The sequence below is a fragment of the Tenrec ecaudatus genome, chromosome 6, assembly GCF_050624435.1.
Source record: "Tenrec ecaudatus isolate mTenEca1 chromosome 6, mTenEca1.hap1, whole genome shotgun sequence".
Classification (NCBI taxonomy): Eukaryota; Metazoa; Chordata; class Mammalia; order Afrosoricida; family Tenrecidae; genus Tenrec; species Tenrec ecaudatus.
The window spans coordinates 78,383,642-78,411,497 of record NC_134535.1 but is presented as its reverse complement, the minus strand read 5'-3'; the positions used below and the strand labels follow the sequence as shown (position 1 = coordinate 78,411,497).

The 27,856-nt window shown below is 37.7% G+C and overlaps 2 protein-coding genes across 2 annotated transcripts; both read left to right on the top strand.

Annotated features, from left to right (window-relative positions):
- The first annotated feature begins 1,599 nt into the window (after window positions 1-1,599).
- LOC142450975 (olfactory receptor 2AP1-like) lies at window positions 1,600-2,541 on the top strand. The gene has a single exon (XM_075552909.1). The coding sequence runs from the start codon at window positions 1,600-1,602 to the stop codon at window positions 2,539-2,541; it is 942 nt and encodes a 313-aa protein (XP_075409024.1).
- Window positions 2,542-23,777: 21,236 nt separating this feature from the next.
- Window positions 23,778-27,325, top strand: LOC142451482 (olfactory receptor 2AP1-like). Its single transcript, XM_075553275.1, has 2 exons — window positions 23,778-24,687; window positions 27,270-27,325. Exons 1-2 carry the CDS (start codon window positions 23,778-23,780, stop codon window positions 27,323-27,325), a joined length of 966 nt encoding a protein of 321 aa, XP_075409390.1.
- The last annotated feature ends 531 nt before the right edge of the window (window positions 27,326-27,856 follow it).

Sequence of the window (27,856 nt, the reverse complement as noted above, 5' to 3'; positions counted from 1 at the left end):
GGTTTACATTAAATCACTATATATACATAGACAGAGGAATTTGCTTGTTTTTAATGGTACAGGTATTGCCTAAACATATAGGGTATTAAAGCTCTTAGATTAGCCAATAAATTTGATTCTCACAATGAGATTTTGAAATTTGGTGAAAGGCACCAATGGATTCATGTAATAATATCAGGACCCCTATCATTTTCTCAGATGTAATTTTACTCAGCAATATTTCTAATTTAGCAAAGCTAACACTGTTTATATAAAATATTTCTGGGATTCTTATTTGCTAATGCTTGTGGATGATGCAAGATAACATTATAATTTGAATATTTGCCAATGCATGCAGTGAGACATTTAATTGTAAAATGAAAAATTAAGAACAAAGCTTTTTAGGGAACATTCCTTCATTTTGATGATGGAGAATAACAAAGGAATAGCCTACAGAGTTACAAGGATAAGTTTAATTGGAGCTTCCGATTCGAATGAAAACTCTTTAGCATTTAATTATATTAGGTGAAGAATCAAATGAAATTTTCACTACAATCTGTGGACTATGTCGGTCTCTATAAAAAGCATAAACAGGTAAGATTCTACTCTCTTAGGCCGTTTTAGGGTTGGCTCTTACATATAAAATTACTAGAGAATATTTAACTTTATACTTTATTGTTGTGGTATGATAAATATTGATAAAGAAGGAGCAGATTCAATTATTTAATGACATTGTTAGAGAAAACACAGAACTGAACTTGAACTGACATTGTGGACAGATATGTTTACAGCAAGAAAGCACAATCGGTGAGATAATTTTAATTAATATTATGATGAACATCAATTAATCCATATGCTTTACATTTGAATTAAGCAGACAATTAAAAATTCAAACCAAAATCACCACCTACCAGGTTGATTTAGACTTATCATGTCTCCAAAAGACAGGATAGAACTTGCTCTTGTGAGTCTGTGAATCTGCCCTTGTGGGGCTATGAATCTTTTCTGGCGCAGAAAGCTTTGTCTTTTCCTGTGGAATGATAGGTGGATTCACTGCCCATTTTGGTTAACAGTCCAAAACATGAACTGCAACGCCACCAGGGCTCGCTAAGTAAACAATATAAAACAGAAAACACAACAAAAGAAAACAAATTTTATCTGCATTAATTATATTTACTCACTATGCTAATAAGAGTTAAAGAATTTTTAAGCCTCAAACAAATGTAATTCTTTTAAATCTGCTTTAGGTTTATCTATGCAAAGGATACAAGAAATTAACTGGGAAAATTGGGACAGAAAGACAGGGAAATGGTGAGAAGTAAGAGAAGAGAAATGGTACAAAATAAATATAATTGAAATGTCGTTAAGAAGTGGATTTCTTAGTATGAATATATGTGAAATGAAAAAGTGTTTTTTTATTTTATAAATTTTAAAATGTATTATTTTGTTATTCAGGTGTGGGCTTTTTCAAAATGAAGCACTAAGACAGATTCAGGGTTAAATGTTTTGCATCAAAATGTGTTTGGGTTTGTCTTTCTGTTTTAAAATATGTAGAGCATTTAGTTGTATGCCAATTAAAAAACCCCACCCTTTCCCAGTATAATTCATCTGAGGTTGGTGATGAGCAATCAGACATCAGTGACCGAGTTCATCCTACTTGGGTTAATAGATGACGCCGAACTTCAAGGCCTCCTTTTCCTTTTCCTTTTATTAACTTACGTCTCAAGTATTATGGGAAATTTGACCATCATCATTCTGACCCTGCTGGACTATCGCCTCCAGAGTCCTATGTACTTTTTCCTCCGGAATTTTTCCTTCTTGGAAATTTCCTTTACCTCTGTGTGTGTTCCAAAAATGCTAGTCAACATTGGAACTGGAGACAAGACGATTTCCTTTGCCGGTTGCTTCACTCAGTATTTTTTCGTCATCCTTTTGGGGGCGACTGAATTTTTCCTTTTAGCTGCCATGTCCTATGACCGCTACGTTGCCATCTGTAGACCCCTGCATTACACAACCATAATGAGCAGGAGACTCTGCATTCACCTTGTCCTGTGCTGCTGGTTCTCTGGGTTTTTAGTTGTCATTGTGCCACACATAATGACTCTTCAGCTGCCTTTCTGTGCATCCAATATCATCAATCACTATGGCTGTGACTACACATCATTGTTGCGTTTGTCCTGTTCAGACACACATATCATTGAAATGATCGGATGTTTACTGGCTGCCATGACACTCATCATCACACTCGTGTTAGTCATTGTTTCCTACACATCCATCATCAGGACCATTCTGAGAATCCCTTCTGCTCAACAAAGGAAAAAGGCCTTTTCTACTTGCTCCTCTCACATGATTGTGGTTTCACTTTCTTATGGAAGCTGTCTCGTTATGTACATGCACCCTTCTGCTGAGGATACAGCTACATTAAATAAGGGAGTAGCTGTGCTCAATACCTCAGTCGCCCCTCTCTTGAACCCGTTCATCTACACTCTGAGGAACCAGCAAGTGAAAGTCGCCTTCAAAGATATGGTCAGTAAAACACAATGTCTTATTTTAAGAAAGTGAAACTGTTTGAGGTCAATCTATAAAACAAATAATAAAACAATATTTGGAAGACTACAGGTGTGTCTTATTTAACATTTTTCTGTATTATCTTGTTAATGTTCTCAATTGAACAATGAAACTACGATTAATTAAACATAATTTTATTACAATTTACCTAATTTTTCTTTTCAGATGGTGCTTTTGTGAGCATCTTTGTCTTTTCTAATGCTTAACATTTTAGATAAAACATCAGGGAAGAGTGATAATTGGGGATTTGACTTCTAATAATTTGATTTTATCATTTGAAAAATTTAAAAATGCATACCTATTGTCGTTATGGTCATGAGTTTCTGTATTTATAACTGAATAATTAAGGCCACATCTTGAAGAAATTTGCTTTAGTTTTTCATTAATAACTTATGTGATGTTTTGATCAATGGACATAGAGTTGATTACATATAATTTTCCAAATGAAGATTTGTATTTACTTTTTTTGGCCATAGCACACATTGGGAAATTTAGGCATTCTAAAATGTTTGAAGTAAATAAAATCATAGAAAATCATTGTGTTTATTTCAGTATTGATTGAAAAATCATAAGGGATGATTATAGTAGGTTTCTGGACTGGAATACTTCGCTTCTTGTTTCCCAACACTGAAAGAATTCATGTGTCAGAAACCCTTTTGGTAATCCAGTTTTATGAGGCAAGGGACGTTATAGGTCTTACACATTCTAAAGGTATATGCTGTATCAGGAAAGTGTACAAGACAATGCGGGAATTGTGGAGGAGTTTTTGACTGAACATGGAAAACCATGTCGAAACAATCCAGGAACAGTAGCACTAAACCAGACACGGGGAACTCGGAAACCCCTTGGGGACAATAGAGGTGTGGGGTTGGGAGTACTACCTTTATTCCCTCCTGCGCCACTATCTGCGGAGGCATGGCTGAGGGTGTTGGCCAACCTTATTAGCTGAGTTTAGGCACACCTATGTGATGTCATGTGCCTAAGGTGGTGACTAGGTTTAGTTTCACCTGGGGTTAGGTGGTCCCTGTCTGTGCATGCTCCGTTTGGGTTTTTCCATAGGTGTCTAAAGGGGGCCTGGTTTCTCTGGAGCCCTTTTTTTGCAGGCAGTGGGGAGACACCCTATGTAGTCTCTATTCTGTCTACTAGCAATTACATATGAATTAAACTCTTTTATCCAATACACCAAAAAGAAAAGGCATGGTTCAAATCTAATCATATTAAAAAATTTCATATTAGCTAATTTGATACATTTGAATATTCTGCCTAATAATTTACCCAATTCATATTAATATAAAAGAATTTTGTCCTCAATAAAATAGTTTATAGGCTTGACATTATCCTTCTCAGTAGGTTTTCCTCAGTCACACTAATGTTAAAATCTTTATATTATGTTTTCCCTAATGTGGCCATCACAGGAAATTATTAACATTTTAGAAAATTGCTGTACTTATATTCACCATGTTGAATACTTATGCTAAATTCACTGCATGTGTAATTTTAATATATAAGGAAACAATAGATATTCCTCACTATAATTGGTTTTGTTTTAACGGGAAAAAACATGTTAAGAAACTTTCACAAAGGCATGTAGTTAATTAGTATCAACTCCATACTCTTAAGGTCTTTAATTATCTGTAAACAATAATGCAGAATTTAGTAGGTGTGAGAGATACTATCAGTATCCTGGAAAACCTAATAAATGAACAAACTAACAAAACAACCTCATTGTCAATGAGTCAGTGCTGTCTCAGAGCGACCCTATTAGACAGGGTAAAACTACCTCCGCAAGTTTCCAAGATTGTCACTCTTTACAGGACTATCAGAAAACCTTTTCTTTTTTTCCAGGAAGAGGATGATTGCTTTGAACTGTTGACCTTGAAGTTGGCAACTCAACACGTAACTACTATATCACCAGGGCTCCTAATGAGTGATTATTGCAAATGTAGATTTTGTCAGTTTGTATATACCTAGCTCAGGGAGTCTTTATGGAGTAGTGGTTAGTGAGCTCAGTGGATAACGGAACTGTAGGTGGTTCAAACTCACCAACAGAGAAAGATGTGGTGTTGCATTTCCACAAAGATTTCCAGCCGTGACAGCCCTAAGGAACACCTTCGACTGTATAGGTTCCCTGTGAGTTGCAATCAACTCAGTGACAATACATACGTCTCCATAACTCCACCAAAAATGTGACCTAAACACCTTCCACATAATTGATGATAACATTCACTAAACCACAGATTTTCTTTGTTTTAAATACTCTCAGTAGTACATTAGTGGTAATCATCAAAAATATTTTCACCCTATTTTTGTTGCTCATTTTCACAGGTCAGATTACTCCAAGGATGCAGTACAGATAGACATTTTATTGACAAGGAGCATTTCTGTAAAAGGCACACATAGACACATATCCTGCACAAACATAACATTTTAGGAGCCAGATTGGCATACTCTTACTAAAATAAACCATACTTTCATCTAGAAGAAAACCAACAGTTAATTAAATAATTGCAGAAAAGATGATTAAAGTACCATTTGATCAAGCAGAACTCTTGATAGAACGTTTATCAAGACATTGTCTACAACTGAGTAACATGTGACATGAAACATGATATGCATCCTGAATTTTACATCCATTTTATCCAAAAAATAAAATATAAGACTGTTCATTATGGTTTTAGTGTGAATACTTTATTTGGATTCTTTGAAAAAACAATATTATAAAGTTCAACAACAACAGAAAACTAAAACAAAACAAAACATCTCCGTGTGGTTGAGTAGAGTTCCCTTCCAAGGGACCTTATTGGACAGGGTAGACTTGCCCCGGGGGGGATTTGAGACTGCATCTCTGCATGGAGCAGAAAGACTGATCTTTCTCTCTAAGAGTGACTGAAGTGGTTTCAAAGAGCTGACATTCCAGTTAACAGTCCAAGATACAACCACTGAAACCCTGGGGCTCCAATACAAATACACACACACACACACGTGTAATTCAGAAGCTGAATAATTACATTACTCCATTTTCAGAATATTCCCCGTTAATGTTAACATATCTATTAGATTCAAGAATTTCTCTGAATTCTTCTTTAATATCTGTTTTGTATTGTGGTTCTGCCAATGCTTTGCTAACTGAAGCTATGCGGTCTCTTCAGGTTTCAATTATCACTGCCCCACCTGGTATGATAGGGTTTACTGTTCTACAAAGAAGCGACCATTTTATATCACCAGGGTGGGAAAGCTACAAATTAGTCAATGTCAAAAGTGTGTGTGCATGGTAGTGGGGTGGGGGGATATTCATTTTAATGTTGTGTACCTTTGGGCGCAAGATATAATTTTTTAAAACAGCTGTAGCAGAGAATATTACCAATGATCTTCCTAGTTTTCATATTTTACACTTTAGCAGCTTAATATATATCTCTTTACAAGTAACATTTTCAAAATAAAAGCCTCCTGAATCATAATATTTTATGTGTTTAGATAACTTTGATTAAACATTTAGTTTGGTGTTTATTTTTCAACAGGGAATATCTGTTAGGAGTGGGTTTCCTCTGTTCTTGCTTCACAGAGCTGAAAGAATTTATGTGGGGCAGAAACACTTTTGTGTTTTATGAGAGAAAGGGAAGTTTCAGGTATTACAGTCTCAAAAGTTCATGCTATCTCTGGAAAATGTGCAAGGCCAGGCGGGGAACATGTGTGAGTTCACAACTGAAGAAAGCTCTTGGAAGGAATACCTGAACAGGAGCACAGAGTCAGAGCATGGAACACGGAGCAGGAAATGCCAAGAGGGCAGAGTCAACAGGCCAAGCTTGCCCACACTAGGAAGGAATCTTAATCTGCTTGAATTGGATTAGGGTGACAGGCTTATGGACTTTGGAGTTGCCCCGTGATAGGGGCTTTGGCACATTTGAAACAAAGGTCTTCACTGTTGTATCAAGAGGAAAAATGCCTGAACAGGGGACCCTCCGCCCAATTTCCCTCCCTTTCCACGCATTAGGTTCTGGCCGTATGAGAGGGGGCAGGGAAAGTGTGCGCGGCGTGGCCACGATTACTGTCCCCTAGAATGCACCGGGGCAGGAGGACTTGCAGAAGCACTGTAGGTTCTGCTCGGTTAGTGTCTGCTATTTAAATTTGGACCAATAGAGAGGAGGCAGCACGAAATCATTGCCCAAGGAATGGACTCCTGGTTGCCTATCTAGAAAACACACACCACAGAGGCTAGATTGCCCTGCATCTCTAGATCTCAACCTAAGGGTTCAGTCCTCTGGAAGTTGGGGCCACGGATGGATGCCTCCATCATGGCAGTGTGTCAGGACCCATCCTTCATCTGCTGGTTCCTGACTATTTTCTAAACAGGCATTCGATGCCACCAGGTGGGGTGGCATTTTAGGGTCTTCGAAGGTGACCACTGGCCTGGGTGTCTTAATGTGACCTCTAGCTAGTGACTTGTCTTTCAGGAGTTATGGAGGGAGTCTCTGGACTGAGTGACCCACCAGGCACGTCCGGAGGCAGCATGGACCTGTCTACTGGATCAAGCTGTATGTGGTCACTCCAGGGTAGTTGGACTCTTGCGCTGGGAATGTATTCACCCAGTGGAGTTGAACCAGGGAGGTGAACATCCCTGTGGATGGGCCCACCCACTGTGTGCAATCGGAGGCAGTTGTGCTTAAAAAGCCGCTGAACGATCTTGTAAACAACATGGTTATGAATTGTTCAGTGCCCTTGTTTTCAGAAGCCTCACAAAAAAACGGCAGGAAGACCAAACATCAAAATCATAACAGCTGCTTATTTGTAAACTAGAAGCAGGTTTGGGGTAACCAGAAGGACCAGGGGAACAACCGGAGTGGACAGGGGAAGCCTCACTGGAAGGAACTGGAGGACGTCCCAGATTAGAGGAAGAAAACTATCCAGGGGGGACTGGAAGAGGAACCCAAACCGTGGGTGCTGCGTAGGACTCGCCAGGAAAACTGGAAGAGGCCATGGGAGGAGAGACCAGGATGAACAAGCCGACAAGTCTCCACCCCATGACCACATGAGGGGAAGACACCACCTTGAGACGCCATCTTGGTAAGGTCAGCAGAAGATCCCGCGTCCAGGCATCCTGCAGAAAAAAAGATGGCAGAATTGGGGAGCAATGCTCTTTACTGCCCATAGTTGGGGAGCAAACCTGCTGGCATCCTGACTAGGGACCAAGCAATGTAAACAACACTTAAGCAGCATAGCAAAGGCATGGGTGAACATTAGGCTGTGGTTACCAGGGTGGCAACCACATGAGTGTCACCTGGTAGAGGAGCCAAGCAAGGCAGAAGGGCTTTGGGGACGGAGTAGAGCTCCTGGAGGCAGCAGGTTTCCTGGTGGCATCACTCACAGGGAGCTTAGGGTAGCATGTAGCAGAAATTGTACAGGAGAGCAGGAGGTAGACACATGGCAAGGCAGGAGGGCAGACATGCAGGGGGGCGGGGTAAAGGGAACCCGTGGTCATCTTCTAAGAACACAGTTTACTGACAATGACACATGGTCCTGGCTTAACCACAATGTAGGTCAGCTTTCACTGGTGACAGCTTCAGAGGACAGGACTTGATCTCTTCGGGTTTGCAGAAGAGTCTGCGAGGAGGCCCCATCTTCATCTTAGGAAGGCTGGTGGAAACAAACTGCGAGTGTCCCAGGTTAAGTCTACACTTAGGAAGTTGGAACTCGCTGCCACCAGAGCTCCTCGGCTTCTCAAAGGTAGTGAGTGAAGTGAAGTTTGAAATGAGAAGTGCACTGAAAGAATGAGGCCGAGGTTTCTACCCGCAGCTCCAGGAACAGAGAGTTTGTCCCCAGCTGCTGACCTCGAAGGTGGAGTCCAAAGGGTTTATCCGAGTCTCTGTACCAAGCATTAGGCTACTGGAATGTTTTACCTCAGATCTTGCCTCAGAATACTGAAAGAATTCAAAGAGCAGAGACTTTTATAAATCCAAGGAACTTTTTTGAGGAATTTCATGTATTACAGTCTCAAAAGTTTTTGAGGAATTTCATGTATTACAGTGTCAAAAGTTCACTCTATCTCTGGAAGAGTGCGAGGCTGCTGGAGACCGTGTGGAGGTCATGACTGAAGGAAGCTTGTGGAGGGAATCGGGAGCAGAAGTGCAGAACCAGCATGCGAACAACAGAGCAGGGGATCCAGGAAAAGCTTTGTCTCAACCAGTTTCCTTTAAAGAGGAAAGGAAACTTAATACCTTGTTGCAAAATCACCACAATCTGTGATTTTTATTAAAGAGATATTAAAATTCATTGCTCTAGTAACAATTTGAAATGTGTATTTATTGGTCACAAATATGCAAAAGAGTGGCTTCAGAAAGTTAATAGAACCGAGAAAACTTGCATTGTTTAATATGTTGTCAAAACTTTAAAATATTGTGTATTTAGTCATATGCAATAAGTAATTAATAGTTGATAAAACTTAACTTTTATTACATCCCAGAATTCTTTATGAAATAATGATATTTGTTTTCTAGATGTATAATTATTATTCATTGATAATGTTTGTGAGTTTTTAAAACATTTAAATCCAATAATGTACAGATGGGCTTTAGGTCCCCACTGCAAACCCCATTATGTAGATTGATATATTTGTTTGTTTGGGGTTGTCTGATGCCTAATATCTTATCCCATTAACACCTCATGTGCTCCTTCCATGTGGCATTTGCTCCTTCCATTCTAGATTGTCACATTTTTAGCTTTAAGATTTTAAGTTCCCAGATGCTATATCTTTTAGAAGCAGGGCATCATCAGCTTTCTTCACCTCATTTTCTTTTCTCACCCATTTGGAGTTCCATGATCATGTCGGAGGGTGAACATCACAGAATAACAGGTTATTGGAAAAAAGTGTTCTGGCATACAGGGAGCACTTGAGTAGAGACCCAATGACCAACTGTTACCATAATGCTTAACATTTAAATATATGTACATAGACCATGCCTTTATGATTGTATATTTACATATGTGCATGCCTAAAGTAAATAATGAGACAGACAGCCAGGGTGCAGTACTCTATTGATACAGTATTCCTCTCGGTTTATAAGGTTTCCTTCTCCCCGCTGTCATGACCCCAGTTCTACCTTACACTTCTGGCTAGACCTCCGTTTGTACCGTGGTACAGATAAAGCTCTTGATGCATGGACTCTAGGACAGAAAACCTCTGAAGATTCGCAGTGGGAGTAGCAATACCAGTAGGGGGAAGGTGTTGGGAGAAGGGGGAGAAATGGGTAACCAACTACAATGATATATAATCCCGTCCCCAACCCCATGGGGGATCAACAACAATAACATGGATGAAGGGTGGCAGCTGTTGGTGTAAAATACGAAAATAACAGTAATTTATAATTCATTAGGGTTACATGAGGGTGGAAGCGAGGGGGGGAGAGGAAGGGCTCAAAGACAACATATTTTGAAAACAATGAAGGCAACATCTGAAGGCACCCCCACTGAGAAAAACCAGAAGTTAGTTATAGAGCCCAGGGGCTATCAGCATAGCAAAGAACCTTTGGAAAGCCTCAGTTTCAGAATAACTTAATTCAATTCATGCTGACCAGGGGGAAATACCTCTGAGCTAATAGGGAGTCAGCAAGCCTGGATCAAGCTAGGACAACAAGCCCAGCTCCACTCCCAGTGATCCTGCACACAGCTGGGGAGATACTGCCTGTCCTGGGGACCTACACAGGGCTGAGGGAAACCCCCCTCCCTCTGACACTGCAGCAGTGCTGTATACAGCACAAGGCAGCATACCAGTGAACTCCAGTGTTCAACAGTGCTGTGGGAACTGCTGCCTGTCTGCTCTGATCTTGCCTTCTAGGGTAATTCCACGCAACATCTGTGGGACACTACAACAATCTGACATGGAACTCCTCCTGCCCCAGAGTCAGGTGATCAAGCTCACCTATCTCCTTATGTACTACTCTTTTTCTCCTACCTTTATTCTCTCACGCTTCTGTCTCTCCCCCCACAGGTGGTTTCAATGGGACCAGTTTGTTTTGTTTTTTTCTCTTTTTCTTTCTTTTTCCTCTTCACTCCCTCTCCTTCCTTTTATACACCACTGCTCATTTACGGACCACTGCCCTCTGCCTAGAGCAATTCAACCAAAATATCCGGGGGACCTCCAGCCTGCCCTCTATGGGAGCACTTCACTTTACACAAGGCAGCTGTGACAGCCCTCTAGAGAGCTCCACAATGCTGAGGAAATCTCAGTCTGGCTATAGTGATCTTGCCAATTAGGGAAATTCTGCCCAGAGCAGATGGGAACCTACATGAAAAGGGCACACCCATCTGCCACCGCACGCAGGGTTTAAATCACGCTGGCCCCATGTTTGGGCAATTAGGGATCAACTATCTCTTTACTCTAGTTTTCTTCTTTCTTTCCTACCACAATCAAGCTGAGCGAGCACAGTTTTGTTTTCTTTCCCTTCTTTCACTTTCTTCTTCTCTCTCTCTTTTCTCATGTCTTTCTCTTTCTTCCATTCTGCTTCTCTCCTTTTCTTTTCTTTCCTTCTAATTGTCACTGCTGGTTTGCAACCGCCTATCCTCTGCCTAGGGAAAATGTGCCCACCCAGTGAGGGAGAACTCCAGCATGCCCCTTAGGGTGGTGCTGCTCATCACGTGAGGCAATGCTACACACCGCATTGCAAGAGGCTTAGCCATCGTATCTACTCTTTCTTCTCATTTTTGCTTTCCTTTCTTTTATTGCTTTTACTTTGTTTTTCCACTTCTATTTGTTCTCTCTTTCCTGTCACAGTTTCTACAGAGTCAGACTTCCATTGCTGTTTTTTAATTTTTTTATGGTTTTACTTTTGTTTTGTCTTTGCATTATTTATTTCCTTGTTTGTTTTAAAATTTTTTTCTCTTACCTTTGTTTTCTCCTTTTTCTTCTCTTCTCCCTCTCTTTCCTTTCACAAGCTATTACCTGACTCCAGGACACTTCCCTCGCCCAGGGCCCTGTTGGGGGAGCTCCTGCCCACACATGATAGTTTTACATGCAGCTGGGGAAATCCCACACCTATTCCACTGTACACCAATGAGTTGGGAGATTGCCCCTTCAAATGACTAGGGTACTTCTGCCTACATCCCCTCGGTCTTAAAAGTGACTGGGGTACTTCCTGCCCACTGCCTGTGGTGCTCCATGCTGCTGTGGAAACATCCACCCAAACTCCATGGCAATATATCCAGCTAGGGTAATTACATTTGCCATCTACAGTGCTCTACACCAAGGAAGGTACAACTCCATACTGTCCACCACACTCCATTCTCAAAGAGAAACACTCATGCCTCCTGAGGTGCTCCAAGCCCTGAGAGACCCACCAACACAGCTTACTGAAAGATCAACCAATAAAACACCACCAATGTGGGCACATAACCACCCAACCAGCCTCCAGTGACAGGATTATCCAACACACATTCCCAATAATGGGATACAGGTCCGCTAGTGTACGAATGAAACCACAGGAAGATACAGCAATTGCTTGAGTCCCAGTGCAGCTACCTGCAGGTAATATGTACAGCAATCATATGAGTCCCACAAGAGAGACCCCAGTGCTCTTCGACTCTGGATTATGGCACTGGAGTCCTCTAAAAATATATATTACAACAACCAGTCCAAACACCTTCAATGAAAAATCAGAAGAAAAAGAAGACAATACTGGAACAAGTCATGCACCTAATCTTGTGCATAGAAGAAGTAGACATTGAGTTGCCACAAAGGAAATTTTTAGAATGTTGCTTGGAGGCATACAGGAATTGGGGGAAGCAATTCAATGAACGTTCCAAATGATAGAGGAGAAAAAGGAACCACACAAAATGGAAATACAAGACTTAAAGGATGAAATAGCAAAATCCAGTAGCAAATTAACAGACTTTGACAACAGACTTAAGGAGCCAGAGAATCGCCCAGTGACCTAGAGGATACCCAAGCAGATTTCAACCAATGTGAAAAGCAGTTAAACAAGACAATTAGAGAAGCTGTTGGGCCATGTCTGATGCTATGAAGCAGAAAAATATTAGAATAATTGGAGTACCAAACAAGGCAAAACAAAGAAGTGAAAAGCGAAAATAGGAAAGGAATTCTAAGAGGAAAACCTCCTGAGCTTAACAACTGAATATCAGGCAAGCATTCAGGAGGCTGATAGAATACCAGCCAGACTGAATCCAAAGAAGGCACCAATACATAATAGTTAAATTTTCCATCTATGAGGACTAGAAGATAATAAGAATAGAGGGAACCTTCCTCTCCTATATTCTGGACATATTACCAGGAGTAAACAGTCCCTGGAGAAGGATTTTGTGCTGATTAAAGTAGAGGGTCGGGCAAAAATGCGGAGACCCTCAGCACAACAGATGGACACAAGGGTTGCATCAAAGGGTTCCAGCATAGCAACTATTGTATGGTAGGACCAAACTGGAGCCCAGTTCTGGTGAACATGTGTCTGTCTGAGTTAGAGCCAACCTGATGACATGCAACAGGGGACAACTCATAGAGTTGCAAATCTTGTTTGAGCACAACTACATTTCAAAAATGGGAATGTGCCACATATTAGAAAAATCTTTTTTGTCAATAACAAATATCAAATAGCATTGAATGGAAACAACTCAGGCAGGGAGACATAATAAAATACGTTAACACTTATGCAGTGAAATATCAACATCTTTTCATTAAGTATCAGCGACTCAAAATAGCTTCATGTTAAAGTGTTACAATTTCTTTTTTGGAACTTGTTGTACAAGATTTGGGGAATTTGAATATTTTTGTGAGGAATTTGGGATCTGCAATGATATCAGCAGTAAATATGTCTTCAGAATTCACACACTTTTGAAAGGTAAGTTCAGAATAAATTGCTCTCTAATTTTCAGACATGCCTCCACGTTTTAAACAATAGAGGAGACAATGAAAGAAGGAAACAAGGGAGAGAGCCAGCTTCTAAAATATTTGGAAAGTGTGAAAGATCCTAATTTCAAGTTCAACTGGAAAGGAAATCTAAGCAATACATTCTTTAGCAATATAGCTAGTAACTTGATGCTCTAAAACACTATTTCATGACTTTCTAAATTAAATGAAGCATTTAGCATTAATAACTAAATCAATTTGGAGATAATAAATGTGTAAAAGAATAAAGATGACTTCGCTCAAACACTTTGATTTTGATCAGACAGTTCATATGTAATTATTGGCATTCAATTTATCAAAAAGTGTACATGCTAATATTCTTTATTATATTAATTGCTACTATCACATTCTCTTTTAAAGTTTAAACTTCAGTAAGTCTTCTTTTGATAATATGTCAAGTTTTAATGACAGCATTCAAGCACCAACAGATAGAACCTGCAATAACTTTATACTTTTCTTTTTAAGTAACTGTTGTTATATTAACATCACGATTGTTGGTTTACATCCCCTCACAGAAGGGTCACAGGAAGAGATGAGCCAGCGAGGGTTCAGTATAGCACCGATAAAATATACAACTTTCCACCAGTTCTTTACTCTTTCCTCCCATTCCCCCCACCGCCCCCCCCCCCACCATCTCCACTGTCATGAACCAAATTCTACCTTACAAATTCAGCAAGATCAGAGCATGAACCCTGGTACGGATAAGAGTTCAGAACACAGGGAATCCAGGACTGATAACCCCCTCAGGACTAATAATGAGAGTATGTAGCAATAAGAGGATGGTAGGGAGAAGGAAGGGGAAGAAAGGGGGAACTGATCACAATGATAAATATTTAACAACAACCCCCCCCCACACACACACATTCAGGGGCACAAACAACAGAAAAGTGGGTCAAGGGAGATAGCGATCAGTTTAAGACATGAAAAAATATGTTATCACGGGTTCCTGTTGGAGGAAGAGCTGGAGTGGGACGAGGAGGGAAAAATGAGGAGCTGATACCAAGGCCTCAAGTAGAAAGTGTTTTGAAAACGATGGTGGCAACATATGTACAAATGTGCTTGACACAATGGATGTATGTTTGGATTGTGATGAGAGCTGGAAGAACACCCAATACAATTATTTTTTTAAAAACTGTTGTCTTAGCAAGAAATACATTTTTTAGGGTTTATTACTTTATGGAATGTCAGATTTTTGAGAGAGAATTTTTTAAGACAATTAATGGAAAATGTGTTAATCTCACTTGACTAGAGAAACACACTCACATGTGTGAAAGAGAGCACTTTATATCAAAGATCAATTATGCATTAAGAAAACAACCCAACCCAGTTCAGTTCAAGTCCGTAAGTCTGATATTATCCCATATGTCTGATAACAGTCTGTAAATTCCTCTTCAGACTCATATATCACATGTAATGATGCAGAATTCAGGAAGATCACACGCTAAGTGGATGGCAAGTCTTATGGTTCTAGTAGTGGTGTCAGCATCCTCAGTGCTGACGTGGGTCTCCATGTGGTCTCCAACTCTAGGGATCCAGCTCTTCAGAGGAGCTCCCATTGGCTTTCAACAGGAATGTTTCACAGAGAAACAACCAGAGAGTCTCTGTCTGACTTCCAGTGAGCTACTTCTATCCACAGGACATCCAAATGAGGTCACCAAGCTGCGACCTGATTGATGGGCTAAACTCCACCCATTCACTCTTAAGAGTCTCAGGTTGGCACTAAATTATGTAACTACCACAGAAAACAATGTTGTAAATAAATTTTCCTGCTTAATGGAAATTGGTGATAACTGAAAGAAATCCATTAGTAAACAAATCTGAAGATATATAAAGCCTGAATTAAAGTTTGTAAATTAAAGTTTCTAGAACAAATTGGTGTATACTCTGCATGCATGGGATTTTTTCTGGCTCTATTTTCAGCTCTTTTTGTGAATTTTGTGAAATAGCTATTATCAATTAACTTTTTTATTTTGTAAACGTGGACATATATTTTTTATTTATAGAAAAGGCACTAGGATAATACAGGGGTCCCAAATATCTTACAGAGTTCTCAGATATCTCATCTCATTTTTCAACTGTTAATAATTTTCACTAACATGGTATATTTGTCATAAGTAATTAACCAATATTGAAGCATTTTTATTCATTAAGATATATACTTTATACTTAGTTCCTTTTAAATTTTGGCATGTACTTACATAATGTCCCTTCTTTGTTTTCAGGATTTTACCAAAATTATATTTAGCTTTTATATTTTTTATATTTCTCCAACTTTTGATAGTTTCGAAGAATTTTCTGATATTTAGGATCTTGACAGATATAATAGATCTGCTCCCATAAAGATTTAGAACTTTGGAAACCTACAGGGTAAGTTCTACTAGTTCTTACAGGATTGCTATGAGTTGGACTCAAGTCAATGGCAGTGAGATTTTTTATTTGGCCAGAGATTTTTTATAATTATGATTTATTTTACTCTCTGTTATGATTTATATGAATTTTTTCATATTTAGGGTGGAGTTAAGAGTTCGTAGGGGTAAGAGTACAGAACGAAAGTGTTTTCTTATAGGTTAATATCAAGGACACTGGCGAACAACCCTACTTGCCACTCATGACATTAATTATCATAGCTTGAGCAAGGCTTACCTGTCGTTTTCCCCAGTACAGCAGCTTTCCAACAGTCCCCAACCTCATTTAATTCTGCAATCGTTGGAAAGAAGTCACTCCTCAGTCAAAACTTAAGAAAGAAGGAATTTTATCTACCTCTTTGTGGCAGGTATGCCTGCACAAATTGTTTCGGATTCTTCTGTATGGAATACATATATGTTTTCCCCATTTGTTTATATGTTAAATTTTTTTTCATATCCTTATGGAATTAGATATATGTATTTTATCATCTGGGGTATAAAAAGTCTGATTTTAAAATGTTATTGTCAAATTGTTCAGCTTGGCAAAAGCTTTTTCAGCTAGTTCCAGTGTCCTTTTGACTTCCTTTCATTTTTGCTCTTTTTTATTATTTATTTTGCTTTTGCTCTACCTTAGTTTGTGGTAATCACCTTGAATATTCTCTGCCTACTTCTGGAATCACTTCGTTTCTACTAGATGCCTTTTTTGTTTATAAAATCGTATTATAAACCAAAATCTAGTCACTGACTATATTCCTTGCTGGTGGATTACTATGACTTCTAGGCCCTCTTAGCTGATGCAACAAGAAAATGTACGAGTGTGTTCTAAGTTGCTTATGTATACATAACTGACAAGGTGTTAGGAAGACATAAAAACTTGAGATATGCTGATGACAAAATCTTATTTAACTAAGATAAAGAATAGTTGCATCATTTAATAATGACTACAACCTTTGGAATATATAGGCCTCAATGTAAAGGTAAAGAAAACATTCACAATTGGATTATAATAAATGGAGAAAAACAGCACCATACTCAATAAAGAAAAATTAAGTTGTTTTGTTATTCATTCTATTTGGATTGCTAATTCATATACATAGAAATAGCTGCACAGAAATTAATATATTGCATTGGGAAAATCTATTGCAAAAGGCTTTTTATCAGGTTTTAGAAAGCAAATATTAGACATTAAAGAACAAAAAATCAAATCATTGTGAATGAGGGGTAGTGGGTATTGGGTGCCCTTACAGAAGGGTTGCAGGGAGGAGAAGAGCCAGTCAGGATGCAATGTAGCAACGATGAAACATACAAGTTTCCTCTAGTTCCTAGATGCTCTCCCCCCCCCCCCCACAATCATGATCCCAATTATACCTTCCAAATCTCGCTAGACTAGAGGATGTACACTGTTACAGCTAGGAACTGGAAACACAGGGAATCCAGGCCAGATGATCCCTCAGGACCAGTGGTGAGAGTGACGATAGCGGGAGGGTGGAGGGAAGGTGGTGTAGGAAGGGGATACCAATTACAGAAATGTACATATCACCTCCTCCCTTGCGGATAGACAACAGAAAATTGGGTGAAGGAAGATTTCAGACAGTGTAAGATATGACAAAATGATAGTAATGATTTATAAATTATGAAGGGTTCTTCAGGGAGGAGGAAGTGGGGAGGGAGGGTGAAAATGAGGAGCTGATACCAAGGACTCAAGTAGAAAGCAACTGTTAGGGGGGAGCGGGGAGGGAGGGGAAAAAAAGAGGACCTGATGCAAAGGGCTTAAGTGGAGAGCAAATGCTTTGATAATGATTGGGGCAGGGAATATATGGATGTGCTTTATACAATTGATGTATGTATATGTATGGACTGTGATAAGAGTTGTATGAGCCCCTAATAAAATGTTTAAATTTTAAAAAGCAACTGTTTTGAGAATGATGATGACAACAAATGTACAAAAGTGCTTGACACAATGGATGGATGTATGCATTGTGATAAGAGTTGTACAAACACCCAACAAAATGTTGTTGTTGTTTTTTAAAAAGCAAAGATATCATATTGATGAATAAGATATTCTTGATCCAAGTCAAAGAATTTCTTTTTTTATAATCATTTTATTAGGGGTTCATACAACTCTTATCACAATTCATAGATATGTCAATTTTGTAAACCACATTTGTACATTCTTTGACCTCATCCTTCTCAATACATTTGCTCTCCACTTAAGCCCCTGGCTTTAGGTCCTCATTTTTCCTATCCCTGCCTGATTCCCCCTCCCTCATTTTCCCTTAATAATTTATCAATTATTATTATTTTCTCATGGCCTCTACCCACGTTTCTGTTGTCCATTCCCCAGGGAGTAGGTCATATGTAGCTCCTTTTCATCGTTTCTCCCTTTGCCAACCTACCCTCCCTCTACCATCGCAGTATCGCCGCTCACACCACTGGTCCTGAAGGGATCATCCATCCTGCATTCCCTATGTTTCCAGTCCCTATCTGCCCATAGTACATCCTCTGGTCTAGCCAGACTTGCAAGGTAGAATTGGGATCATTATAGTGGGGGGGGGGGGCATTTGGGAAGTATAGGAAAGTTGTATTTTTTATCGTTGCTACATACCACCACGACTGGCTCATCTCCTCCCTGACACCCTTTTTCAATCACTTCATATGCATTCAAAAATTGAACCAAGAAACGAAGGACAGAAGAGGATTACATGTGTTCAAATGATAGTGTTTATTGCCAAAATAAAGTACAATCTTAGGGTAACAGAGCTAGATAGCTGCATGGTACTGGAAATACTAAAACTTCATCGTTTTGCTTTAGACATGCCAATATGAAAGATGGGTCACTGGAAAAGGACACGATGGTTGGCAGAGATGGCTAGTGAAATGGAATGACACAGTAGTCAGAGCAATAGATTTAAACACCTCAGTGAGTATGAAGATGGCACAGGGACAGCCAACATCTGATTCCCTTTCTACATAAAGTCACCAGTAATTGGATGTAACTCAGTAACAATTGAAAATACATCTTCTTCTTTAACTATGTTAAGTTAAACCTAAGTTCCTACTGGAGTGTATAACGCTTATAAAATGCAAATGGAACATGCAAGTCTTTTGTTCCTTGCTTTTCATTAATTTCCCTATAGCTCTCATCATTTACCATGTATTAATTTATTAGTTCTTTTTATAGCAGTTTCAAAACTGTTAACCAATAGCTCCATGGAAAACAACACTATCAATTAGAATGCAACATATATCGTTTGTCTTAAGTTTAATTTTCCTATTTTCAATTATTTAAGTCATCACCTTTCTGCACACTTCTTTAGCAACTAATTTCATAGATTTGTACTATAACAGCATTTTTGTCATAGTCTGGATAATGTATTAAATTGTACTGATAAATGGTATTTGGCAGTGACTTAAAGAGAAAGAATACAGATCAGAGATAATTGAATAACACTTATAACTTGAATTACAGTTTATGAAATTCTTTGGATATCTGCTCTCCATTGATCTGTCTTTAATCATATTTATTAATTCAATGATTTATGTGCTGACTGAAGAAGATTTATTTTTTCAGACAGTTAAACTCCTATACTACAGTTATTGTTTTTTCTCAAATTGTTTCTGTTGTCGTCACTAGGCACACCTTTAGGCTGGCTGTTGTTTTGTTGTGCCTTTGTTTGTTCTTTTTTTAGGAAAAGTTTCATAATTTTAAAGCCCTTTTCTTCTCGGTGGCACTACGTTATGGACCTGTTTCATTTTTCTATTCTCCCTGCACTCTCCCCCCCACCTCCACCCCCCGGAGCCAGTAACTCTCCAGGAAGCTATGCAACAGACAAAATGCAAATGTTTACTAATGTGAAAAACTGTTGGAAAGGATAAGTACCTACTGTCATAGCTACATGGTCTTAGCAGCATATCATGGCACATTGCACAATTTTTCTTAATTTTTAAAAAATGTCTTATTCAAACTATACTTTCAGGAAAATACATTAGTGTAAAAACTTACATTTTACATTTTTCACTTTTATTAGTATGAAAATGCTCACTTTTATTTGTATAAAAGCAAATCAACATTTTGAGATAAGCATAGATGAGGATAATGTGTACTATTATTTGTGATGCTTAATGACTTAATTGAATGATTTTATGTAATATTTATTTCCATAAGTAACTTGCTTAGATTTCATTTTCTTGATAGCATGGGACTATTTCCCAATGGGCCAGAAAGCTTCATATTCTCCAATTCAGCCACAAATGTCACTGATTTTGGACTAGGCTAGAACTGAATCTTCCACTTGAGGTAGGAGAGAGATGCTTATAGCTGCATTTAACTAGACAGACATAGGTTTCTTAATTAGTCTGTTTTTCATCTTTTTGTAATACTTCATTTATATATCTTTAATAAATTTTTAGCATTTAAAAAAAATTCAGAGTTTTCAAAACCTAATATTTTGACTTTATTTTAAAGAAAGAAAGTGTTACACCATACACTTGTGCTTTAAAGGTATCACATTATATATATTTATACATATATATAACATAATGATTGTTTAAAATGGACATAGGAAATTAAATTCAAGAGTATTTTTCTGCTATTCACATTCTTATTTCCCCTGAATTCTGCTTTCTTAGCTTTCTTCTTAAGAGTAGTTACACACAGTGTTCCATAATTTTACAGACATTTCTTAGCTTTCTGGTCCACTATAGAAGAAGAAAAAGGCTACACATGAGAGTTCTAGTACATTCTGAAATATTTTTATGTCGGGAGAATTGATCCATACTTAAACTCATTCAGAGAGGCTTAAAAAAGTCCTTCTATGTCCTTTAAGGACAAATGAGACTTATTTGGAGGGCTCTACGTGCATTCTATGGAAGCACCAAATTTGTGCTAAATATACTTAAACTGAAACACATTTTTTAATTCGAACAATATATAATGTTATATGTTTAAAATAAAAATATCCCTTCTAATACATTCCATGTTTTAAAATTTTGGTGGAATACCACTAATCTTATTGTTATTTTCACATTTATTGTACATCTGACTTAAATTTTGTTTCTTATTAAAAAGTATCATATGTATGGATCTAATATTTAATAGATAGTATCACTCACAAACATAAAAGTGGTGTTATATGTTACTATCTTCTGAACCCTTACTCAATTATTCATTAAAAGGTTTCTATTTGGCGGAAACATTTACAATTTGGGGGGTGGGGGTCAAAGATATATACATATATATGTGTTTTTAAAATTTTTATATATTTTGAAATGATTTTATAAACTGTGAATTAAGTGATGGGGGTGTTACATTTCTGACTATCAAGTTTGTGTCCAACAGTTTAAATTATTTAAAGATGGAAATTTCATGAGATTAATGCTCCTCGGTGAAGCAGTAATTTGATTACTTTCTCTTAGGATAATTAGACTTAGCTAATATTCAGGATCACAAAGTAGGAGAAAAAAATTGAGGTCTTAAAATTATCTGTCAAAATCTAAATAGTGATCATTAAATAGAAACAAAATATATTACTCCTAAATTCCTCAAGATTTAGATATACTTTTATACATATCTAAAGTTTAATGCATCATTTTGTCATAGTGGAAGTAATGATATTTATATGAATGTAAAATCTTTTTGCAAAATTTTCCGCATATTTATCATAATAAATTTGCAAACTAATAGAATTGTCATAATATGTTGCAAATAAATATTTGAGCATTCCTTGCCAAGACTCAGAAACATTGTGGGTTGCCAGTTGAACTGATAACCAGCAGGTTAGTAATTGGCACTCACCCCTGTGTGCGGTGGGGTGGAAGGATGGGAAGAGGTTTGCTACTCCTGTGAAAATTACAGTCTCATAAACTCACAGGTGTATAGTGATTCATAGGTTCCCTATGCACCAAAATGAATTCTGTAGCAGTGGGTTGAGTTTTCAGCTCCAAAAAATAATCAAAAGATCATACAAAATAACACGTAAAATGAAAACAGTGTGCACAGGCACCTATCAATGGCGGCTCAATGCTGAGTGCCAGGTGTCCATTCCAGGGAAGGAGCTTGTTACAAACACCTCTGCTGGCTCTTCACTGGCTGGCCACGAAACAAAGCTGACCACTAATTGTTTGTTTTGTTTGCTTGTTTTCTCGTTAAAGCAGAACTCCTTCAGATTTCATCTGGTTAGCAAAAAATGACGCTAATGTACATCTGTCATAAGAGCAAAGTAGCATGAAGTGAATTTCAAAACGTAGGCGATACTTGCAATATATTTAGGAACACGGTCTAATTTAAATTAACACAGAGGTTTACATTAAATCACTATATATACATAGACAGAGGAATTTGCTTGTTTTTAATGGTACAGGTATTGCCTAAACATATAGGGTATTAAAGCTCTTAGATTAGCCAATAAATTTGATTCTCACAATGAGATTTTGAAATTTGGTGAAAGGCACCAATGGATTCATGTAATAATATCAGGACCCCTATCATTTTCTCAGATGTAATTTTACTCAGCAATATTTCTAATTTAGCAAAGCTAACACTGTTTATATAAAATATTTCTGGGATTCTTATTTGCTAATGCTTGTGGATGATGCAAGATAACATTATAATTTGAATATTTGCCAATGCATGCAGGGAGACATTTAATTGTAAAATGAAAAATTAAGAGCAAAGCTTTTTAGGGAACATTCCTTCACTTTGATGATGGAGAATAACAAAGGAATAGCCTACGGAATTACAAGGATAAGTTTAATTGGAGCTTCTGATTTGAACGAAAACTCTTTAGCATTTAATTATATTAGGTGAAGAATCAAATGAAAATTTCACTACAATCTGTGGACTATGTCGGTCTCTATAAAAAGCATAAACAGGTAAGATTCTACTCTCTTAGGCCGATTTTTCATATTTAAGGTTGGCTCTTACATATAAAATTACTAGAGAATATTTAACTTTATACCTTATTGTTGTGGTATGATAAATAGTGATAAAGATGGAGCAGATTCAATTATTTAATGACATTGTTAGAGAAAACACAGAACTAAACTTGAACTGACATTGTGGACAGATATGTTTGCAGCAAGAAAGCACAATCGGTGAGATAATTTTTAATTAATATTATGATGAACATCAATTAATCCACATGCTTTACATTTGAATTAAGCAGACAATTAAAAATTCAAACCAAATTCACCACCTAACAGGTTGATTTAGACTTATCATGTCTCTATAAGACAGGATAGAACTTGCTTTTGTGGGTCTGTGAATCTGCCCTCGTGGGGCTATGAATCTTTTCTGGCGCAGATAGCTTCGTCTTTTTCCTGTGGAATGACAGGTGGATTCACTGCCCATTTTGGTTAACAGCCCAATACATGAACTCTGATGCCACCAGGGCTCACTAAGCAAACAATAGAAAACAGAAAACAAAACAAAAGAAAACAAATATTATCTGCATTAATTATATTTATTCCCTATGCTAATAAGAGTTAAAGTATTTTTAAGCCTCAAACAAATGTAATTCTTTTAAATCTGCTTTAGGTTTATCTATGCAAAGGAAATGAGAAATTAACTGGGAAATTGGGACAGAAACAGGAAAATATAAACAAGCAGGGAAATGGTGAGAAATAAGAGTAGAGAAATGCCACAAAAAATAAATGAAATGTCGTTAAGAAGTGGATTCCTTAGTATGAATATATGTGAAATGAAAAAGTGTTTTTTTTATTTTATAAATTTTAAAATGTATTATTTTGTTATTGAGATGTGGGCTTTTTCAAAATGAAGCACTAAGACAGATTCAGGGTTAAATGTTTTGCATCAAAATGTTTTTGGGTTTGTCTTTCTGTTTTAAAATATGTAGAGCATTTAGTTGTATGCCAATTAAAAAACCCCACCCTTCCCCAGTATAATTCATCTGAGGTTGGTGATGAGCAATCAGACATCAGTGACAGAGTTCATCCTACTTGGGTTAATAGATGACGACGACCTTCAAGGCCTCCTTTTCCTTTTCCTGCTACTAACTTACTTCTCAAGTATTATGGGAAATCTGACCATCATCATTCTGACCCTGCTGGACTATCGCCTCCAGAGTCCTATGTACTTTTTCCTACGGAATTTTTCCTTCTTGGAAATTTCCTTTACCACTGTGTGTGTTCCAAAAATGCTGGTCAACATTGGAACTGGAGACAAGACTATTTCCTTTGCCGGTTGCTTCACTCAGTATTTTTTCGTCATCCTTCTGGGGGCGACTGAATTTTACCTTTTAGCTGCCATGTCCTATGACCGCTACGTTGCCATCTGTAGACCCCTGCATTACACAACCATAATGAGCAGGAGACTCTGCATTCACCTTGTCCTGTGCTGCTGGTTCTCTGGGTTTATAGTTGTCATTGTGCCACACATAATGATTCTTCAGCTGCCTTTCTGTGCATCCAACATCATCAATCACTATTGCTGTGACTACACTTCATTGCTGCGTTTGTCCTGTTCAGACACACAAGTCATCGAAATGATCGTATTTTTACTGGCTGCCGTGACACTCATCATCACACTCGTGTTAGTCATTGTTTCCTACACATCCATCATCAGGACCATTCTGAGAATCCCTTCTGCTCAACAAAGGAAAAAGGCCTTTTCTACTTGCTCCTCTCACATGATTGTGGTTTCACTTTCTTATGGAAGCTGTCTTGTTATGTACATGCACCCTTCTGCTGAGGATACAGCTACATTAAATAAGGGAGTAGCTGTGCTCAATACCTCAGTCGCCCCTCTCTTGAACCCGTTCATCTACACTCTGAGGAACCAGCAAGTGAAAGTCGCCTTCAAAGATATGGTCAGTAAAACACAATGTCTTATTTTAAGAAAGTGAAACTATTTGTAGCCAATCTTTAAAACGAATAATAAAGCAATATTTGGAAGACTACAGGTGTATCTTATTTAACATTTTTCTGTATTATGTTATTAATGTTAACAATTGAACAATGAAACTATGATTAATTAAGCATATTTTTATCACCATCTACCTAACTTTTTTTTCAGATGATGCTTGTGTGAGCATGTGTTCTGTCAGTTCAGACATCTTCGTCTTTCTAATGCTTAACATTTTAGATAAAACATCAGGGAAGAGTGATAATTGGGGATTTGACTTCTAATAATTTGATTTTATAATTTGAAAAATTAAGAAATGCATACCTATTGTCGTTATGGTCATGAGTTTCTGTATTTATAACTGAATAATTAAGGTCACATCTTGAAGAAATTTGCTTTAGTCTTTTGTTGATAACTTATGTGATGTGTTGATCAGTGGACATAGACTTGATAACATATAATTTTTCAAATGAAGATTTGTATTTATTTTTTTGGCAGTATCACACATTGGTGAATTTAGGCATTCTAAAATGTTTGAAGTAAATAAAATCATAGAAAATCATTGTGTTTATTTCAGTATTGATGGAAAAATCATAAGGGATGATTATAGTAGGTTTCTGGACTGGAATACCTCGCTTCTTGTTTCCCAACACTGAAAGAATTCACGATGCAGAAACCCTTTTGGTAATCCAAGTGACTTTTATGAGGCGAAGGGAAGTTTCAGGTCTTACACTTTCTAAAGGTACATACTGTATCAGGAAAGTGTACAAGATGATGCATGAATTGTGCAGGAGTTTGTGACTGAACATGGAATACCATGTCGAAACAATCCAGGAACAGGAGCACTAAACCAGACATGGGAACTTGGAAAACCCCGAGGGTCAAGAGGGGTGTGGGGCTGGGAACCCTGCCTTTATTCCCTCCTGCGCCACTATCTGCGGAGGCATGGCTGAGGGTGTTAGCCAACCTTATTGGCTGAGTTTAGGCACACCTGTGTGATGTAATGGGCCCAAGGCGGGGACTAGGTTTAGTTTCACCTGGAGTTAGGTGGTCCCAGTCTGTGAATGCTCCGTTTGGGTTTTTCCATAGGTGTCTAAGGGGGCCTGGTTACTCTGCAGCCCTTTTATGCAGACAGTGGAGATACAACCCACCTTAGTCCTTATTCTGTCTACCTAGCAATTATATATGAATTAGACTCTTTGATTTAATACACCAAAAAGAAGAGACATGGTTCAAATCTAATCATATTAAAATATTTCATATTAGCTAATTTGATACGGTTGAATATTTTGCCCAATAATTTACCCAATTTATAAGAATATAAAAGAATTTTGTCCACAATAAAATATTTTATAGGCTTGACATTATTCTTCTCAATAGTTTTTTCTCAGTCACACAAATGTCAAAATTTTTAAATTATGTTTTCCCTAATCACCATCATATGTAATTATTAACATTTTAGAAAATTGCTGTACTCATATTCACCATATAGAATGCTTGTGCTAAATTCACTACATGTTTAATTTTAATATATAAGGAAACAATAGATATTACTCACTATAATTGATTTTGTTTTAACGGGAAAAAAAACTGTCTTTGGGATGTTAAGAAACTTTCACAAAGGCATGTAGTTAATTAGTATCAACTCCATACTCTTAAGGTCTTTAATTATCTGTCAACAATTTTGCAGAATTTACTAGGTATTAGAGATACTATCAGTATCCTGGAAGACCTAATAAATGAACAAACTAACAAAACAGCCTCATTGCCATTGAGTCAGTGCTGTCTCAGAGCGACCCTATTAGACAGGGTAAAACTACCTCCGCAAGTTTCCAAGATTGTCACTCTTTACAGGACTATCAGAAAACCTTTTATTTTTTTCCAGGAAGAGAATGATGGCTATGAAATGTTGACCTTCAAGTTGGCAACCCAACACGTAACTACTATATCACCAGGGCTCCTAATGAGTGATTATTGGAAATGTAGATTTTGTCAGTTTGTATAAACCTAGCTCAAGGAGTCTTGGTGGAATAGTGGTTGGTGAGCTCAGTGGATAACGGAACTGTAGGTGGTTCAAACTCACCAACAGAGAAAGATGTGGTGTTGCATTTCCACAAAGATTTCCCGCCGTGGCAGCCCTATGGGACACCTTCGACTGTATAAGTTCCCTATGAGTTGCAATCAACTCAGTGACAATACATACGTCTCCATAGCTACACCAAAAATGTGACCTAAACACCTTCCACATAATTGATGATAACATTCACTAAACCACAGATTTTCTTTGTTTTAAATACTCTCAGCAGTACACTCGTGGTAATCATCGAAAATATTTTCACCCTATTTTTGTTGCTCATTTTCACAGGTCAGATTACTCTAAGGATGCAGTACAGATAGACATTTTATTGACAAGGAGCATTTCTGTGAAAGGCACACATGGACACATATCCTGCACAAACATAACATTTTAGGAGCCAAACTGGCATATTCTTACTAAAGTAAACCATACTTTCATCTAGAAGAAAATCAATAGTTAATTAAATAATTGCAGAAAAGATGATTAAAGTACCATTTGATCAGGCAGCACTCTTGATAGAATGTCTATAAAGACATTGTGTACAACTGAGTAACATGTGACATGAAACATGATATGCATCCTGAATTTTACACCCATTTTATCCAAAAAATAAAATATAAGACTGTTCATTATGGTTTTCGTGTGAATACTTTATTTGGATTCTTTGAAAAAACAATATTGTAAAGTTCAACAACAACAGAAAACTAAAACAAAACAAAACACCTCCGTGTGGTTGAGTAGAGTTCTCTTCCAAGGGACCTTATTGGACAGGGTAGACTTGCCCCGGGGGGGTTTACAAGACTTCAAATCTGCATGGAGCAGAAAGCTAGACCAGGGTGGGAAAGCTACGAATTAGACAATGTCAAAAGTGTGTGTGCATGGTAGGGGAGGGATATTCATTTTAATGTTGTGTACCTTTGGGCGCAAGATATAATTTTTTAAAACAGCTGTAGCAGAGAATATTACCTATGATCTTCATAGTTTTCATATTTTACACTTTAGCACTTTAATATATCTCTTTACAAGTAACATTTTCAAAAGAAAAAGCCTCCTGAATCATC

Bases quoted from the DNA above. Each gene is read 5' to 3' on its own strand.
- LOC142450975 (XM_075552909.1), top strand. From the start codon at position 1,600: ATGAGCAATCAGACATCAGTGACCGAGTTCATCCTACTTGGGTTAATA.
- LOC142451482 (XM_075553275.1), top strand. From the start codon at position 23,778: ATGAGCAATCAGACATCAGTGACAGAGTTCATCCTACTTGGGTTAATA. The intron at 24,688-27,269 runs GTAAAACACAAT...AAATAATTGCAG, and splicing joins CGCCTTCAAAGATATGGTCA to AAAAGATGATTAAAGTACCA.